The sequence below is a fragment of the Syngnathus floridae genome, chromosome 10 (genome assembly GCF_059516105.1).
Source record: "Syngnathus floridae isolate MCC-2025c chromosome 10, RoL_Sflo_1.0, whole genome shotgun sequence".
NCBI lineage: Eukaryota > Metazoa > Chordata > Actinopteri > Syngnathiformes > Syngnathidae > Syngnathus > Syngnathus floridae.
In genome coordinates this window covers 2552286-2570872 of record NC_142422.1, presented here as the reverse complement: position 1 = coordinate 2570872, position 18587 = coordinate 2552286, and the positions used below count along the sequence as shown (strand labels likewise).

The following is an 18587-nucleotide window of genomic DNA, read 5'->3' as shown; positions in this document are numbered from 1 at the left end:
TTCAGTCCAAACACATCAATATGTGCAATTTTATTTTAGTCGTGTCATTTGATAATGACAAAGTCATTGGTGAAGGTGTGACGATTATCTGTACAACTCACAATATCGAACCAAATGTCCATCGATATTTACCAACTTTATGTTCATGATATACATAATTATTCCATGTACAATCACATGAGTCCAGCATCGTGTCACACACAAGAAAAATAAAGCAGTTAAAAAAAAAGGGGAGAAATAAAATTGCTTGTTTTAGTTGGGTTAGAATTGCATTTTAAAAATGGGAGGATTAAAAATAACAGTCAAATGTTGCGGATTTTAAATAATTTTGATTGTTTCTCTAAAATTCGGACATTTACTAGGTTATTTTGCTGAAAAAGAAACTGCGAGCATCGTCATGTAGCGTGTTTACTGCCGTCAGTGCTCACATCTCATAAATAAAAACATTCCCTTAAACGTGTGCAACATCAAGCAATGTCAGTAAAAGATGAAAATGGAGGGTTGGGGGGGTGCATACACGACACACGTCTCACTGCATTACATAAACAACTATGCATTCATCCCGCCACTCCCTTCATGCTTAACCATCCGTTCTGACAACCAACGTGCAACGCTAATCGATTGATCCCCTTGAAGACGTGCACTAGCTTGTGATGCTAACAGATTCGCACCCCATTTCCCCTCAAAGGAGCTCACGTGTTCTAGGTAGTAAAATGCTCAAGGCTTCCGGCCAAGTTAGCCACCTGGAGTAAGTTATAACATTTGAACTAGCTTAAATGCTAACTGCCTTTTCCCCCTTCGAAGGAGAATACGGTGTACCATGCCGTGGCGAGGGAGCGATTCCCATCAGGCCTGAACACCGGTGTGCTTATTTACACTTCAGTGGCCATGTTTGTAGTTTTCCTTATAGAAATTGGACTACAAGCTGAAGCTGCGGTGGTGCTGCTTTGAGAACTCCTGTTGGCGCTGGCGGGCGCTAATGTGGCTCAGCTTTTCTCGCCTCTCCACCGCTCGATTCTGGTCCTCCTCGCCCGTCACGCTGCCGGCGTCGCTGAGGTCGCCCAAGTGCTCGATGGAGTCGTACTTCTCCAGGTCCGAGGCGATGGTCTGCAGGCTGAAGACGGACACGGAGTCCGAGCCGGCCCGCTCGCGCTCCTTGTCCGGGTCCGGCTGCGTGCTGGGTGGCGGGCCGGCGCCCCCGCAGGCTCTACCCTCTTTATAGGCGTCGGACTCTGCCCCCACAGGGGTGCTACGCCCTCCGGGCACGGGGGTGTCGCGACCCCTCTGAGCGTGAATCTGCTCGCTGATCTGCTCCAGGTTCCTCAGTGCAATGGAGTAGCGAGTCTTCACTTTGGACACGTGCTGCTCCAGCTCCACGACTTTGGTCTTGTGCTCCTGAGAACATGTGCAACACACACGGGTTGAACACAAAAAAAAACACACACAAGGCTTGCTCCTCACCTCAAGTATGTGGTTGAATTGTGCCTTGAGCTCAAAGTAAGGCTTGGACTTGAGGATGGCTCTTCTCAGTGACTTCTGCAGAGTTTGCACTCGAGCCTCAGCCTCTTGACACGCGTGAGTGACTCGCATGTGCTCGCGCTCACTCCGAAGACGCTCCTCCTCAGCCTCGTTCACCTGCATTGCATTCACGAGAGGCGGTCAGGCGGAAATCCACACAATGCTAACCCTGGGGACTTGCACGCCACCTTGGAGGTTGCGTGGTTGAGCATCTCCTGCCAGGTTGGGTCCAGGGTGTTCTTCCCGTCCGCCATGAGGCCCTGTTCCGCCACGTACACCATCTCCCTGGCCGCCGTGTGCATGGAGACGGCGCGTTCGTAGCTCAGCGCCGCCTTCTGGGTCTCCTGCTGAGCCTTCATATAGGTGACAAATGCAATTTTTAACAATAGAAAATCAAAAATATGAATTTATTTTTGTGCCAACCTCTTTGGCCAGCCGCCGAGCCTCGTAGTAGGGCCTGGCCTTCTCAATGCAGCTGCCCAGTTGGGAGCTGTGAGCGTTGAGCTTCCGAGCAGACTCTGTGAGAATCTTTCGGTAACCCGACCGGGCATCCTGAACGAGAGAAGAAGCACAAGACAGAAGATTAGATTCCACCGAAGTGGAACGCAAGATTGGATTTTGCAATGGAGGGCGACGGGAAGCACTCCAGCACATCCAAACTATTAGCATCCGACGCAAGCTCTCCGGTTTCATAGTTGCAATAAATGGAATGATCGTATTGATTAGCAAGGTCTGGGAAGATAGAGAAAGTGTTTCAGCAGCAGAATTCCATGGAAATAAGAAAAGCAACTCAAGCTGTGGTTGTCAACTTACATCTAATTCCAGCTCGAGCTTGTTTATTTCTGCGCTGGCTTCGTTTAGGTGCTCTAATTCTTCCTGAGAGGAGAAAAAAGAACATATATATATATAAATAAAAACAGGAATGGTAATCTTACATGAATGATTAATACTGATAAAAAGCGATTTTTTTTTTTTGTTTATTAAAAAATAAAATGGTGGTCTGTGTTGTTGTGTTTACCTGAATTCGGGGGTCCAATTCGTCATCGTAAGGACTGTGGAGCTGTTCGCCCACTTTAGTCGGTTTATCCCCCCCAACGTCATGACGGCAGGTGTTCTTCGGGGACATCTCTGTAGCCCCCGACGGTTCACTTTGGACGGCTTTTCCCTCGTCGTCCAAACCGGGCCGACCCTCCCTCCAATCCCCGGCATCGGATTCCCCGGAACCGGCGGGGCTCTCCCGCAAGTCGCTTGGGTCCATGCCAGACCAGGTGGTTTTGTCAACAGACGCCAAAAGGGCTGACGCTGTAACTTTTAGTCATCCACCGGATACACTTTCAGGTTGATTGTTGTAAAGTGCGAATAAATGCAGCAATGCGACGAGTTGAGGTGGATGCTAGCTGGCTCCCGAGCTGCCATATCAAATCACACCGAGTCACTTAGCAACCGGAGCTAAGCTAGCTCGCACACCGACGCGCAAAAGCACGACTGAAACGTCACTAACATATCCACCGTCTTCTTTGTGGCGAAAGAAGAAGACGTTACGCTATTAAAAGTTCAATTTGACTCTTCGTTCTTTTTTCCTCAATCGCTTCATTATTGAGTTTGTCCCTAACGAGCGAGCAAGCGGTTAAAACTCACATCGTCTCGTCAATTTTGATCAATACGGCTTCCGTAGCTACAGGAAGTCAATGATAATCGCGCACAGATAAGAACGCTAGCTAGCTCGAGGCGGAGTCAGTAGCATCGTTAGTGGTCGGCCATCTTAGGACAGATATCTGCTCAGCTTCAGTGGATGGTTTGCATTTGAGTTTGTTTTGTTTATTACAAAATACCCAAAATTGGAATATTTAACCAACAAAGTGGTTTGATTGTCACAGTAGAACCACCACCGCCAACAACATAAACCTCAGACATTCAAAAAGGCCCTGAGAGTTTTGCAGATAATTTACAACGAAACCATTTGAAATTGTATACAAACCCGATCTCCAAAAATGACAATTGAATACAGCAAAGGCAACATTATGAAAAGATTACCTGAGTGGCGCCATTATGCTCCAGTGATTCCCAACCATTGTGCTACAGGAAATTTCCCTTAATAGGCTTGAAAATGATTAATTCGCTACAAATGATGTTTCTTTGATGAAGTTCACACTGGTCAGTGAAATCATCAGAAATAATTCTCCCTTATCAGCCAAATGAGGAGGAACAAAACTCTGGACCCCCTCATTAAAAAATATTTTGACACCACCTTTTGGTAAACATCCCACACCATTTGAAAAAAAAATCTGTAATTGATGCCCCTCCCAAAATAGTTCTATAAAATTCACAAGTCAGTTCCAAGTGGGATCATACTGAGTCCATCCTGGAGGCGGAGCAATGTAGACCCTGCGTCCTCTCGAGAAGATGCTGACCACGCCTCTGTAGCCGGTCCTTGGCACGCCGGATTTAAAATCGTTCATGATGCCCAGATTTTGGGCGAACACTTTGAAGCTTTCCTTGCTGGAATACTGTAGCCGGAAAGGCCCATTACCCTCCAGCGCCCCCTGCTGGATGTCCTCAAAAGTGACAGCGGGGGCATCGTAAACCTCCTTCTGGAAGCTCTTCTTGTACACGTCCTCTTTCAAGTAAGTCAGATTCAGCTGGGTGAACGGCACAAAGTCCGAGTTGAGTTTAATGTATTGCAGGTACTTGTCGTAGAACTGGCCCAGGCTCACACCCTCCCGCCCGAACGTCAGCGTGCGCGAGATCTCGGGCCGGATGCAAGCGCGGCCGCGACGCTGCTCCGGTTTGCGCATCCAGTCGTCCCAGAAGGCGGCAGGCCACGTGGGCTCCAGTTCCTCCCAGACCTCTCGAAGCAACATCCAGCCAAGGCCAGGGAAGAAATCAGTGCGGTAGAGAAGACGAGACCCCGCCGGGTCCACGAAGCCTTTCCGGCCGTTGTCGTTCCAGGCCGAAACGCACCAGAGACTCGGGTCCGACTGGAGCAGTGGCAGCGTGGCACGGAAGTACTCGAAAAAGTCTGGCGCCACCTGATGGAGAATCAAACTTTAGTTGGACAAAGTTTCCAAATCTTACAAGTTATATTTTCTGACAAGAATTTGACAAATACCTCCAGGTCGTCCTCCACAATGATGACGGCGGAGTGTTTGCTGAAGACCTGCTTGAGGGCCCAGCGGTAATGTCTGGAGATCTTATAGTAGCCCTGAAACCTTTTGTGCTCCGACGGAACCACCACGTCGGTCAAGTCGGGCTGCATCAGATGCGTGACGGCGCTTCCGTATGAGCGGATGACGTCGGCCGTGGCGGCGTGGCCGCAGTCTTGACTCACGATGATGGGGAAGAGTTTAGCCGAGGGCCGGTACTGGATCAGCTTGTCCAGGCAGCGCCGCACCGTCACCCGGTTGCAGGCCATGACCAGGACGGGGATGACGGGAACATGAGGCGTTGGTGGATTCAGGTTGTTTTTCTGCCACGCCTCCCGCACAGGCTGCAAGTTCTGGATCTGAATCAGGATTTTATTTTGGATCTGCAGCTCCTTCTCCAACATGTCTGCCAAACGCAGCACTTTGTCAACCATGTCATTGTTGTCGTCGTCTTTTGGAGCCTCCTGGTCTGGAAGTCTGGCCCGCAGGAGGAGAACCAGAATGGCGTTCCAGGTGAAGAACAGCAAGGTGCCGAACAGGATCACAGAACCTCGCTGGCAGCGCATGTCCCGCCCAGATCAAACCACCCACCAAAAAAACTGCAAAGAGGGAAGAGCAACTACATTGGTTTTCACATTTTTAGAATAATCAGCTATTTTCAAAAATTGTTAATTCCCAAGAGCAACAATACATATGATAAAGAAAACCAAAGACTAATTTTAAATATTCTTTTAAGTTGTATTTTTTAAGAAAACAGTCTTACCTTTCCCATATAAAATAAAAGTATTAATCAAAATTGTTCATTTTGTTCAATGAAAAAAGATAACAAACATATAATAATATAATAAAATATAAAAGCTATCATTTTCTGGCCACAAGTTGACAAGCTGTGACCTTTGGCCCCCCCTTGGCCACCCTGTAGCTCCGCCCCATTTTTCTTTACATCGTAAAAAAAAGTCCCAGCCAGATTAGTCTCGACAGTCACCCCGAACCAACAAAAAAACTTCCATCCAGTGAGAGGCAGAACATTTGGAATCTCTTCCACGAGATGTCGGCCTGCGTTTTTCAAATCGCGTCCCACAGTTCTGATAAATTGAGTCAACCGATTTCTGCCGCATACGAAATAAAAACACTTTTTTTTTTTTTAAATCACAAAACCGAAACTAAAAAAGACCAACGCACTGGCAACTCGTGAGAATAATTTGATGTATTAAAGACAAAACGATTACGCGTGTACGAATGAGTCCTTACCCGGAAAACATCGCCGTCTGTTCCTCTTTTTTTTTTTTCTTTTTAAACCGGTGGCGGAAGCAACTTGTCTGCACGAGACGTTAAAAGTTGATGTTAATTTAGCCCGAAAAAAGTTTAGCAGACAAACTGTTGTCTTGTCTGAGCGCGTCTGCTACTTGCAAGAGGACAAGTTGTCCGCGGCGCGTCCTGCTTGGCAAGTCGTCTAAAAGTACTGCCACGCCTCCCTTATTTAGATTTTGCGTAAAGTTTCCGCCCCGAGAGTAAGAAAAAACACCAAATAATTACATTTGCAGCAAAAATAAATACACAGAAAATAAAACATATGATACTAGTATGTACTTAGTGAATATGTATATGGTGAGCTTTAAAAGAAATGCAAATATTAACAAATAAAAAATGAAATTAAAAAGGCCAGTCCGTTTCAATTATACAAAATTTCTGTGATGAGAAAAAAAATTAAAAATACATTTAAAAAATAACTTACTGGACTGTATTTTATACACAGTTGAGACTAACTGGGGGAGATTTTTTTATTGCAGAATAGCAAGTAAAAATATAATATCCATAATAGAAGTAAAAATTGTGGAACATTTTCCTATTATTTGTTTACAACGCTACAACTTGGAGCCAATTAGCATTCCCTTGGCAAATTTCTGGGTCATAAGCCCATTAAAAAAAAAAAGTCAAATGAAGCTTGAGAGATGCCTAAATGGGACAGAAGACTCTTTGACCTTTTGTGTCACTGACCTTCTAGAAAACTACAGTTGAGTTTCAAACTTCAGCTTCTGCAGCCAACTCCACTGACATCACACACACGCTGTGACGGCGAGACTTCAATCTCAGCATTCCGTCGCCTTCTTTTTTGGCAAACGAAAAGGCACGTTTAGCATCCATTGCACTGGAACATGGGGCACCGTCCAAGTGGTAAACATCTTCCATGTTGCCAGGCATCAAAATTCATTCCAGGTGACAACTATTTTTACACGACTCACTTACGTAAGTTTGTCCTTTCTAAAAAGACCACATCATCATTTGGAAACACAATTGAGCCAAGGGGTATAAACTACCACATAACCCGAGTGAGTTAGGGAAATAACCCAACAGTTATTGAGAGAACTAGAGATAGCCCACACACTGACTCGAATCGTACAAAAATATTTTCATGTGGTTTAGCAATCCAAGGCATTTTTTCTCACATATTTATCATCATCGTATGACAAAGACATTTTCTGTTTTTACCTCTCAACGCAGGTTTCTGTTCACTGACGAAAAAGTGCTCACAGATTTTTTTTTTTTTTGCTCAATAGGTTGAAGTCCAAATGTGCAAAATACACGTAGAGGCTTTCGGAACATCTGCACCACCACGTGTTACGCTCGTGGACAGAAGATAACCAAAATGTTCACACACATAGACAAAAGTCAATAAATAAGGCAAGGATCACGGTGTGTCAAGTTCAAGGCCTCCGACTGTCAATCAGGTCCATTTTTGGGGATCTTCTGTCCGGAATCATTTCTTTTAATCTGGCAGAAAACAGAAAAGATGAACATTAGTACCAAATATATTGAAATTCTGTATTTTAATTGAAATGTTTCTATTATTTTCAGATGCATCGGTTTAATATATTTTTCTTTCTAATACGTATATTTGTAACAATATTTTTGTATTATTTTCTAATAAATATTCCTCTACGATGGATGCGTGGATGTTTCACAATCGTTCTTGACGTGCGTCACCTTGCGTTGGCGCCCCCTGCCGCATCCGCAGAGTATGGCCAGCCGGCGTAATACAATGTGGGTCAGCAGAAGTTGGAGAGAACGGCAGGTGCTCCTCAAAGTGCTCCATCTGGTCTCCACGAAAGACGGCGTCATTTGTCCATCGTCACGGCACAGTCCACCAAACCCTAAGCGATGATCACAGATCTCCCGTACGAACACTTTCGTTTGACACGGTCGTATTAATCGGGTAATGATAACAACTCCAGCCGCGGGTTGGCGAGCTCCTCCGGGCCGCCCATTGCTGGCTTCGAACACTGCGCGTGCCTCCGGGCCGCTTCTCTGCAGCTCCCTCGATCGGTGGGCCCCGCCGCCCTCCCGCGATGGTGAATCGTACCGCACGGACAGTCGATACGATAAGCTCTCTCCGCGGCCGGGCGAGTCGCGCCGAGTTCCACCCGCCAGCGCAGGGCCGTACGCCGAGGGGGAGCTGCGCTTGCTCGGCGGATTCCTGGTCCACAGTGTACCGCGACATCGGAGCACCGAAGTGAGGGCCGAAGCGGAGGGAGTCGAAGCCATGGCGGTCGGAGGCGTCCAAGAGATTCGGCTGACTCGTTCAACCTCCGTCCCCCCACTGGTGGTTTACAGGGGCGGAGGGGAGGGGGGATCTTCTTGGGCAGACTGATCTATTTGTTGCCAAAGTCCGGGAGGGGTGAGGGTGTCCTCATAACACGGACACTATAAATAAAAAACTATAATTAAACTGTAAGACTGACTAAAATAGATTGTGTTAATAATGATTCAAAATTCATATCTACTTGAAAGTAAATTGAATCTTTTAAAAAGTAACAAAAAATAATGTAAATGAAATCATTTCATGCAATTCATTCAAAATTAAAAATACACAGAACTAATTCCATATTTCAAATAATTGGAGTGAGATATTCTAAATATTATATAATAAATTATATAACAAATAACACACAGTCTAAAAAAAAAATCCCAGATTAGTCAGGCAACATTATTTTAGTGAAATATATTCTGTACAACTTTGCAATCATTTGGTATCATACAATAAATTCATTCGATTATACACAAATATATATTTATACACACTGTTCGTGTTATTTACATTTTGGCTGGCTTAGCATTGGCCAAATGAGATCAGGGTTTCTGAGTTTGATCATGTGACGTCTCCTGAGATGGATTCAAAATGAGTGGATTTTGTTGCTTAATTGATATTCCATAATATTAATCATAATACTGTTTAGATTAGTGGGGCTGCAGAGAACATAGCATTGTAAAAAAAAAAAAAAAATGGCGATAATTTCTCTTTGTAGAGTTTGACCCGTTCCAGGTAGGTTTGAAAAACATTTACAAATAGGTTATTTACAATAAATTCACACGTATAAACATGGCTATGGAAAGCTAGCTGGGTTATAAACAATACATTCCCTCGCGTGCGGTTCCAAGTCGGTGCGTCCTTCATTTGAAAAATGCCACCATCCTCGTTTGGCTTCATTTCTTCACCTCGGCCAAACACGTAAAGCAGTAGTGATTAGTTAAAAACGTCACAGTAAGGGTTTGAAGTGGGTTAGCAAATTCCAGTAAATTTCCATGGGAATTAAATTGGTTATTTAATAGGATGGTATCATAATCCAGAATAATATATATAACATTTAGTTTTGTTATAAGCAGTCATCTGTGCAAAAATTGCATTTTTTTTCTTCCCACCTTAGTTCTCACATCTAAAGCCAGTTTATACAATTTTTGCTTGCAACACAAAGCAAAAGAAAATAAAAAATACAAAATCCAGACAGGCATATAATTGTTGATAATTAAAAACAAAAAAAACAATTATTGTTGTTTAGCTCCTTGTTGTCAAACAGCAACTTATACAAAAAGTACTGAAACACTGACTGAAAAGAAAAAGCTCATGATGGAATATTTTAGTGGTTTAAAAAAAAATAAAAAAATTAAAACCGTGTATGTTGAGACAGCCTAACTGAGTCCCCAACTTTGGGTGGGCAGTCTATTTCTTGTCCAAGTTGAAAACTTCCTGGTTTATTCCAATTAAATTCCATGAAAATTCCTGAAAGTTTTGTCACGGCGATGTCGTGAAAGCGTTCCGTGGAGGCGGAGGCCTCGTTTGGTTCCCGGGTGGAGGTCTGGGGTTGGTGGCGGTGTTGGGGATGATGACAAACGCCAGGATGCCCACAAGCAAGAGCACCACCGTGATGGTGACCACGGTGGCCACCGTGATGTAGTAGCAGCGGTCCGAGCGGAAAAAGCGGCGGATGCGTCCGCGTACCCGATTGGGCGGGCGCCCCACGTCCACCACGGTGGCGGGCTCCACGCCGCCCTCCATGGCGTCCAGGCGTAAAGCGTCGGCGGGCGCCGCCTGGGTCTCGTGGTTCTTGTGCGGCAGTGTGAGGACTCCAACGGGGCCGCTGGGCGCCGCTGTGTTCTTCAGGAGGAGCTTGCCCTTGCTGCGTTTAAAGCGGATGGACTTGGCACGGCGCATCTCGGGCGGAAGCCTGCCGATGATGTCCTGGTTGTTGCCCAGGCGGGGCAGGTCCTGGCCGTGCGGGATGTCGGTGAGCTCGCGGCACACGGGGCACGACAGCGTCTTGAGCTCGGGCGCCGTCACGTTGATGCGCGCCAGGCACTCCAGGCAGAAGGTGTGCCCGCAGGCCAGCAGTTTGGGCGTCTTGAAGGTGTTGTCGTAGGAGCAGAAGCAGATGGCGCACTCCAGCTCGTCGCTGTCGCTTCCCTCGGGCGGCGGGGGGCGCTCGTCGGCGCTCCTGCGGCGCTGGTGCCGGTGTTGATGCCGGTGCTGGTTAGGCTCCCCCGAGCGGCGCTCTCTCCGCCGCCCTCGCTCCAAGTCGGAGCTCCTGGACCTTCGGACATTTTGAGGGCGACGGTTGTCCATCCGGGGCTTGACGTTGGGGGGCGGTCGGGCGTCGTGGCTGTGGCTACGACGAGGCCGCCGCCTCTCCCGCTCGTCGCTCATGTCGGCCGTCGGGGTTTTCCAGTCGAGGCTTTCTGTAGACGACAAAACAACCCGTTTGCAAGAGGCAAAGCAGGAAAGGAGCATGAGGTCTCCTGGCCAATGACATGCGACATCGTTTTAGCATTAGTTAAAGTCGTTTCTATTTGTTTTTTGGGTTTTACTGCACAGCAAGCATGCCTGTGGCGGCTTCAGATTACGGGCCAAACCTGATTTTGCTCCACTAAAAACACTTTCGGGTTTAAAACAAGTTCATCTGAAACATTCTGGGAAAAAAAGTTTGAAAAATATTGCCTTACAGTCAAACCAAATTTTAAACAAATATTTTTAAAAAGAACTCCAAATGTAGTACTGATACAAATTTGTAAAAAATCATAATGAATAAATTTCTTATCAATTATAAACAATTACTGCTTTAAAATTTTGACAAATAAAAAAACATTTCCTCCTCTATGTTTATACTGCATATTGATTCTACTCAGAAGGAAATGGAAGGAGAAAAAAAAATCACTTTGCAAAGCTTTGGTAACCTTGTGAATTGAGTCGTAAAATTGCTAAATTAGCTTATGCTAACTAAAAAAAAAAGTGTATTTTCAAATTAGGAGACGATCTCAATGTCAGAAGCTGGCGCAGACACGTCAAGAAATGTCGGGAGTGGGACCAAAAAAATAAAACACCTAAAAAATCTACTCAAGTAGTTACCAAATGTTTCTTTACTTTCCACCATTGCAAAAAATATCAAAACCGAAACACACCTGTCGAGGAAGTCTCACATCACCAGCAGTTCCATAAGTGGACCTCGTGTTGTAAAACTGGTCTGCGCTGGCCTTGCTCTTTCATTCCAAGTCTGGCTCTTCTGTCTTGTTTTCTCACTATGACACAGCACCACCTTCTCAGAAGAGGCACTCCCCCCCACCCCGCCTGGCAAGCCGCCTTCGGTCGGACCAGTCGGACCTGCTCCGCCGTGTTGTGCTTGAGGAATATGTCAATAAGTCAGTCAGGCCTTGCTTAACATTTTTTATGCATTCAAATTCATTTTCAAGGACGTCCACCTTTCTGTGACACCTCCAGTTTCTGTGAATCTGTGTAGCTCCAGCAGGTCCTCGACCTCCATGATGGATGTCAGCAGGCCGCATATTTGCACAGGCGGCTTCGTACGCGATACACATCGGAAAACTGGTCCTTACCGTCATAACTTGTGCGTCGCACCAACCCGACGAGTCTTCGTGCGGTCTGGACGTTTACCGACGCTCGCCACCGTTTGACGTGCTGGGAACACTGTGGATGAATATCGAAACCACATAGTTGCGTAGGTCAAATTATATCAGCAGGGGGGGGGGGGGGGGTAGGGTTAGGGTTACTCCCATGATACAAAATATGTAAACATCACCAAAGATGCTGATCATTAATTATATGATGGAAAAAATATTTTTTGAAGACCGAAAGAAGTATTTGAACGTACAGATAGCGGTAAAAAACATTTATTGCTTTTCAGCAATCAGGACAAGAATTCAAGTGTGGGTAGCAAAGCGTCACTAATGAGCCCGGTGAATCGTACGTTATCGCCGCAGGCAATCGGGTTTATAATTAAACCGTTCGGGATGGAATCTCTATTCGTCACAGCTTTGTGTTCAGGCTGTTTGGGCATGTCCATTTTTTTTTTCTTCCCTCATGTCCACTAAGGCCTGCAAATTGGCCAGTGTGCCATCGTAATCGTGTCCGTGGCTTTCAACCCAGCTCCTCCTTGGCCTTGCCCTGGTTGCGGGGCATCTTCTTGGTGTTGCTATCCTCCACTTCCTTGCTCTTGTAGTAGTGAGGAGCCACTTCCAGAAGCCAGCCGCTCTCAATCTCCACCACCTGGAGGCAAAGGCAGACGCTATTAGCTCCATAATTGTCGGCCGCACTTCCTCCTTCTGTGCCGAGTCGGCGTGACAAGCAAATAGTTTCCTCGTGGAGTCACTCAAGAAAAACTGCACTTCTTTGTTCTAACGAGACGTGGACGTCTTCTAGTAATGGTTCGATGGGTAGGAGTGACTTAAAATTGATTTGGAGTTCAATAAATGTTGCTTATGTGAGGTGAAAACAATACTGGGGCGGCTCAGATTTTTTTTTTTTGCATAATTTTTCTAGTTTTGTAACAATCTCTAAAATTTTTGTCGTGTTTTATACTGCTGTCCCACATATTATTTACATATAGTTTGTACATTTATACAACTCACAAATATATATATTATATATACAAATATTTTGCTATTTTTTTCCACAAATATTTTATTTTTTTCATGATTTTCTAATGCTAATTTTGATTTTTTTTAAAATTTGGTTTCCCGTTGAGTGGGGGTGATATTTATCCATGTCCCATTTATTATCATGATCTAAAATAGCTTTTTGTTGTTGATGGTACAGACCTGTCTCATGAACTCCTTAGTGGTCATGACCAGCTCGTGATAAATGAGCCATCGGGGCTGCTCATCAAACAGCGAACTACTTGGGTGGACGTAGACGGTCTGCTGATGTTTCACCGTCCTGTAGCCTCCTTTGCTAAGCCGTGCCGTGTGGTAGAAGTAGCCCGCTGTCACCGCCTGCAAACACCCCATTCATTCAAAATGTCAAGTTTCGCATCATTGTTACTCAAATTGGGGTCGGGTGAGTATCGGGAACCGGTATCGGGCTGATACCGGTCCTACTTGAAGGTATCTGGTACTAGTAGATGCTCCCACCTTACGGATAGGCATGGTGTCACCCTGCGAGCTGACCATCTCCACCTCTATGCGCTCCATCAGGCCCTCCAGCTGGTCCCGCACGTCCCGAGCTCGCCTCATAGAGCGAAACTGGATGAAGTTTTCGTAGCACCATTGTGTCGAGTAGCCGCTCTCCACCCACTAAGGTAGAAAAACCCATTAAAAATTTTCTATTTATTAATATTTTATATAAAAAAATGAATCCTTAGAACAAGTTATTCATACCTGCGTGTAGACATTCAGGAGGACCAGGTGATCTCCGCCGGGCACCACAAAGTTCATCCTGGCGTTGTCAGCATGCACCGCCTTGTCCTTGGGCCGGTAGAAGATTGCGTTGTTTACTGAGAGCATGGCGGCGATTGAGAGAACCTCCTCAGAACATTTGTACCTGGAAGAGGAGAAGCAAAGCGGCTATGATGTGAGGGAAGAGGTCGTCAAGAAAAAAAAACAGAACAGTTGGAGTGGGAAGAGACTCACTGCTCAGAGGCGAGGATCATCTTGCTCAGCATGGGGTCCACAGGCAGCTCGGCCATCCTGCGACCCAACTGAAGTCCACGAACAGGAGAAGAATCGACAAGTGAGCATCATTTCCCAAAAATAGCCATCCCTTCTTCTGTGTGGAGTACCGTGGTGAGCTCTCCTAGATGGTTGAGTGCTCCGAGGGCGTAAAGCTGCTCCAGAGCCATCAGAAGCGTCTCGTGCGGCGGCGGGTCCATGAAGTCAAAGTGGAGAAGGTCATTGATACCTGGACAGAAACAATAAATAGATCAGAAGTGATTCCTGTCATAGCTCCAAAAATGTTCCACGAATGGAAAATTTACATTTCGTAAAAAAAAGCTTGGAGGAATGTTTAGATTCAGGACAGGATAGTGTATTTTTTGTCCTCGCTGTCGTCAAGATAAGCATCGGTGCATGTTTACTATCCGCTTGAGCTACAGAAAAATCCGGAACATGAGATGCATGGACTGATTGCGAAGGACATGTGACAAAAAACTCCACCTTCGTGAAGATAACACGGCTGAGCTCTCATTCGTCATCATGCATCACACCCACCCAAACTCTTGAGTAGCAGCACCACATTTCCCAGGTTGGTCCTCTGAATTTCCGGCACGGTCATGTCCTCCATCTCGTGTTTGTAGGCCCACGCCGTGTAGAGCCTGAAGCATTTGCCGGCGGCCACTCTGCCGGCGCGGCCTGCTCTCTGACTGGCCGACGCCTGGAGAACCACACACCAAACCAAATTTTGGCTCACGATACCTTATTAATTTTTTTTTCTTAAATTGCCAAGTGGTGTGTGTGTGCAGTCACCCGAGAGCACGGCATGACGATAAGAGATTCCATCCCGGTCCTGGCGATGTAATTCTTCTGCTTGCAGAAACCCGGGTCGATGACGTAGATGATGCCGTCAATGGTCAAGGAGGTTTCGGCGATGTTGGTCGCCACCACCACCTAAAAAGGAGGATGGTGCAAAGGTCAAAGGAGAATTTGATTTTCACTTGCGTGATCTTACCTTGCGTGCACCGGGCGGCGTGGGGCTGAAGATCTTGGCCTGCATGTCAGAGGGCAGATTGGCGTAGATGGGCAGGACGAGCAGCTCGGCGATTTTGGAGCCCAGTCGCCGACATCTGTCTTGGAGCTGCTCGCAGCATGTCTCGATGTCCTCCTACATGACAGGAGAATTATTCTTTTAAATTTACTTATGGGCCACAAACACAATTGAAACTAAAATTTCACAGTCCATTTTTTTTCCCTCTTGTAACAATTTTTTTTCTTATACAAGGATTTTTTTAAGCGTACCTGTCCAGTGAGGAAGACCAGAATATCTCCAGGAGGTTGCGTGACGTGGATCTGCAGCACTGACACCACACACGCTTCCATGTAGTCAGCCTCCGGAGCCTAAAATTTTAATTGACAACAATTAAAAATGTTTTCTCGTTTTTTTTTGCACTAATAAAACAACAAACACATGAGATTCATCTCAACGTCGGAACCGGCACTCACTTTAGTGTAGAATATGTCCACGGGGAATCTCCTGCCGGGGATCCTGAAGACGGGCGCGTCGTCGAAGAAGGTGGAGAAGCGCGCCGTGTCTAGTGTGGCGCTTGACACCAGCACCTTCAATTCGGGACGGAACCTGGCGATGTCCTTGATGAGGCCAAACAGGATATCCGTGTGGAGGGTTCGCTCGTGAGCTTCGTCGATGATGATCACACTGAGTGAAACAGGAGGGGGTGAATTTTTTTTTTGGGACCGGCTCAAAGAACGACTCTGAGGAAATTTGGATTCATGACACACGGGTCAGAACGTTACCTGTAGCTGGCGAGGTCGGGCTCGGTGAGAAACTCTCGTAGCAGCATTCCGTCTGTCATGTACTTGATGATCGTCCTCTCTGAGGTGCAGTCCTCAAAACGGATGCTGTAGCCCACCTGGATAAATGTCACCCCCCCAAAAAAAATGAAGGACACACACCAGCAAAATGAAAGTGTTTTGTTTTTCTCGCTATTTAATTACCTCATTACCGAGCTTGACGCTCATTTCCTGCGACACCCGAGCAGCCACCGACATGGCGGCCACTCGGCGAGGCTGCGTGCATCCGATCTTCATCCCTCCTTTGGTGAAACCCTAAGAGAAGATACGTAAAGGGTTTGAAAAAAAACTTGAAATGCAAAGGAAAAAAAAAAATTGTAATACAACACGCACGTCCTCAAAGAGGTACTGCGGGATTTGTGTGGTCTTTCCCGAGCCCGTCTCGCCCTCGATGACCAGAACTTGGTGCTCTTGGATGGCAGCCAGCAGGTCCTCTCTGAATGGAAAGATGGGGAGGCTGCGGCGGACCTCCTGCATGGACTGCTTCTTCAGCTCTGCCTGGGACAAGGCTGGAGGCTCGTCCTGGGAGGATTAATTCCATGTGATTAAAAAAACAAAAAGAGAATGACTTTCCACTCTTTAGACCCAGCAAGACTTTTAGAAGGTGTGACGTTGATATATTTTTATTTCACAGTATTATCAATCTTCTCACCTCCGTCAAAGTCCCTTTCATGGTGATGGCGGTGCTGACAAATTCGATCATCTCGTCCTCCTCCAGGATGAGCTGGTACTTCTCCTGTTGGCGCCTCACGCCCTGCTCGCGCTCCTTCTTGGCACCGAAGCTGAGCGAGGCCGTCTTGAGCCGCTCCTCCTCCCAGCGACCCTGCTCGCCGCCCAGCTCCATGAGGGGCTCCTCCTCCAGCTCCAACTCCTTCTGGGGAACCTCCTAGACAAACGAAAACCTAGGCTGATGAGTTATTTTTACACTTTGACCTTTTTCTACATTTAGGTTTGGCACAAACGATATTTCAGGGAAGTTGGAAACTCCCACCTTTCTCCTGATCTCCTCCGGCATGTAGTATCTGTTCTTCCTCTCCTCCAGCTCCTTTGCTCCGGCCTTCTTGTAGTCCTTCGCCAGGTCTCGCAGTGTTCGCTTGTACTCCACCTCCTTCTTCTCACGCTCGGTCAGGTCGTCCGAGGCAAACAGGTACTCCTCGTCTACGAGTTCCGCCTCCAGGTCCTCCAGCTTTTCCTCCTCACGCTTCTTCAGGTATTCGCGGCGGGACTGCTTCCGCAACTCGGGCAACTGGCATAGGATGGAGCGAGGAATTAATTTTCACAAAATTATTTTTTCATATTGTGGAGAAAATAAAAAGCACAATACGATGCTTTTTGCCTACCATGTTTCTCTGATCATCTTCAGCCAACTTCAGTCTCTTCTGAGCCTCCTCGTAAGCCTGAAAAACAAAAATAGAAGAGCATGATGTTGTCGATTTTTTTAAGGGGGATCTTTTGTGGGTATCCTCACACGGCCTTTCACCTTTTTGTCCGTCCTCTCCGCGATGTGCCTCGTCTTATCTTTGTCTCTCAGCTTAACGCGTTCGGCAAAGGCGTCGCGCTCCTCGATATCGTGTAGTCGCTCCCGCTCTTCTTTCTCCCACTCTTCTTCCTCAAGCTCTTCATTCTTGATAGCTGAGTTGTCATCCTTGCTCGACTTAGCCCTGCTGTACGAAGAAATTAACATTTTGAGCGACAAAAAACTAAAGGGACTACATTTGTAGATTACCTAACAGGCGCTTCTTCTTCACTGGACGACTCGCTCTCCTTCTTCCGCCGGATGTTCTTCCTTTTGCTCCCTCCGTCCTTCTCTTTGTTCTTCTTCTTAGTCCCACGCTGCTTCTCCACAACGACGTCCTCTTCGCTGTCGCTATCCTCCAGCAAAGTGTACGTGCGATTCTTCCTGTCCATCTCGATGGCCTGGCGCTCCATCACCCGGGAGGCTTTTTCCACGACCTGCTTGCGAGGAATCTGCAACACATCATCAGTATTGAAGGTGGACGTTTTTTAATCTTATCATGCTCCATGCGCATCTGATTGTGGGGGTCAGCTAAGGTAAATTTCAGCTTTTTAAAAGGAGTCTACACACCTTGTCAAACAGCTCATGTGCAAAGGCGGTGATGCTCTGGTCGATGTCGATGGTGCCTGTCTGCTGGAGCCTGCTCACAAAATCCTGAGAGCTGCTCGCCTTCCGGGCAATGCCGATCATGAACTGAGCAACATATCGGTCGCTCAGGCCCAAGATGTCATGCAGCCGGTCGTTGACCCACTGCTCAAGGTCGGCCATGGTGTCTGCTCAGTAAAAAAAAAAAAAATAAAAAACATTATTATCTGGTCAGTGTTTTGCTGAACTGGTATATGAGTTAACCTTGTACCCATAAAATAGGTTTGATATTTCAATTGAAAATTGTTACATTTTGTTGCTTATGTGATTGTCTTGATAACCAGGAAGCCACAACTTTATAATCTACCAGCCACCCTTTTCGTATATATATCAGAAGAATATTAAAACTTCATTAGATACAAAATATTAACAATACATCCCCACCTACCGCTTTGAAAAAGTCAATTCAACGTTGTTTATGCTCCAAAACTCGGAGGCTAAAAGCTAGCTCACTATTAAACGCGAGCTAACTCAGTCCATAATTGGCAGCTGCTACAAACGGTGACAGAATGAATAACTTTTAAGTCGAATGTACGATCATACATTTTAAGAAACAAGTAACTATAAAATATAATAACGAGATAAACAGTCCATTTTTAATGACGCTAAGTTTACGCGCATGTCTGCATGCAAGAAACTCTCCTTCGCTCATGAAAAAAAGTAGGGGAATGAAGGAGGGTACT

The 18587-nt window shown here is 46.3% G+C and overlaps 5 protein-coding genes across 8 annotated transcripts; all 5 read right to left on the bottom strand.

Moving 5' to 3' along the window:
- sh3bp5la (SH3-binding domain protein 5-like, a) lies at positions 1–3172 on the bottom strand. The gene is made up of 6 exons (XM_088386151.1): positions 2537–3172; positions 2332–2394; positions 1942–2070; positions 1707–1871; positions 1462–1635; positions 1–1395 (listed from the first exon to the last, which is right to left on the bottom strand). The coding sequence occupies exons 1-6, from the start codon at positions 2774–2776 to the stop codon at positions 919–921; spliced, it is 1248 nt and encodes a 415-aa protein (XP_088242277.1). The 5' UTR covers positions 2777–3172; the 3' UTR covers positions 1–918.
- A 142-nt stretch (positions 3173–3314) lies between these two features.
- mgat1a (alpha-1,3-mannosyl-glycoprotein 2-beta-N-acetylglucosaminyltransferase a) lies at positions 3315–7260 on the bottom strand. Of its 3 annotated transcripts, XM_088386149.1 has the most exons (4): positions 7152–7174; positions 6660–6769; positions 4628–5260; positions 3315–4547 (listed from the first exon to the last, which is right to left on the bottom strand). In XM_088386149.1, exons 3-4 carry the CDS (start codon positions 5225–5227, stop codon positions 3849–3851), a joined length of 1299 nt encoding a protein of 432 aa, XP_088242275.1. In that variant the 5' UTR covers positions 5228–5260; positions 6660–6769; positions 7152–7174; the 3' UTR covers positions 3315–3848. The 3 variants fall into 3 exon arrangements, with proteins under 3 accessions (XP_088242275.1, XP_088242276.1, XP_088242274.1); XM_088386150.1 differs by lacking the exon at positions 6660–6769 and having other exon boundaries at positions 7152–7260; XM_088386148.1 differs by lacking the exons at positions 6660–6769; positions 7152–7174 and adding an exon at positions 5913–6131.
- LOC148391733 (uncharacterized) lies at positions 6429–8518 on the bottom strand. The gene is made up of 2 exons (XM_088386155.1): positions 7647–8518; positions 6429–7433 (listed from the first exon to the last, which is right to left on the bottom strand). The coding sequence occupies exons 1-2, from the start codon at positions 8202–8204 to the stop codon at positions 7383–7385; spliced, it is 609 nt and encodes a 202-aa protein (XP_088242281.1). The 5' UTR covers positions 8205–8518; the 3' UTR covers positions 6429–7382.
- A 114-nt stretch (positions 8519–8632) lies between these two features.
- rnf183 (ring finger protein 183) lies at positions 8633–11933 on the bottom strand. Its single transcript, XM_088386152.1, has 2 exons — positions 11391–11933; positions 8633–10670 (listed from the first exon to the last, which is right to left on the bottom strand). The coding sequence occupies exon 2, from the start codon at positions 10636–10638 to the stop codon at positions 9730–9732; it is 909 nt and encodes a 302-aa protein (XP_088242278.1). The 5' UTR covers positions 10639–10670; positions 11391–11933; the 3' UTR covers positions 8633–9729.
- A 167-nt stretch (positions 11934–12100) lies between these two features.
- Positions 12101–18570, bottom strand: dhx16 (DEAH (Asp-Glu-Ala-His) box polypeptide 16). Of its 2 annotated transcripts, none has more exons than XM_088386144.1 (21): positions 18293–18570; positions 17830–18032; positions 17470–17711; positions 17224–17407; positions 17084–17140; positions 16735–16989; positions 16396–16629; positions 16077–16265; positions 15888–15998; positions 15687–15802; positions 15378–15588; positions 15174–15272; positions 14887–15039; positions 14685–14825; positions 14430–14592; positions 14003–14121; positions 13854–13921; positions 13602–13764; positions 13356–13517; positions 13044–13217; positions 12101–12492 (listed from the first exon to the last, which is right to left on the bottom strand). In XM_088386144.1, exons 2-21 carry the CDS (start codon positions 18025–18027, stop codon positions 12364–12366), a joined length of 3168 nt encoding a protein of 1055 aa, XP_088242270.1. In that variant the 5' UTR covers positions 18028–18032; positions 18293–18570; the 3' UTR covers positions 12101–12363. The 2 variants fall into 2 exon arrangements, with proteins under 2 accessions (XP_088242270.1, XP_088242271.1); XM_088386145.1 differs by having other exon boundaries at positions 17224–17404.
- Positions 18571–18587: the final 17 nt, after the last annotated feature.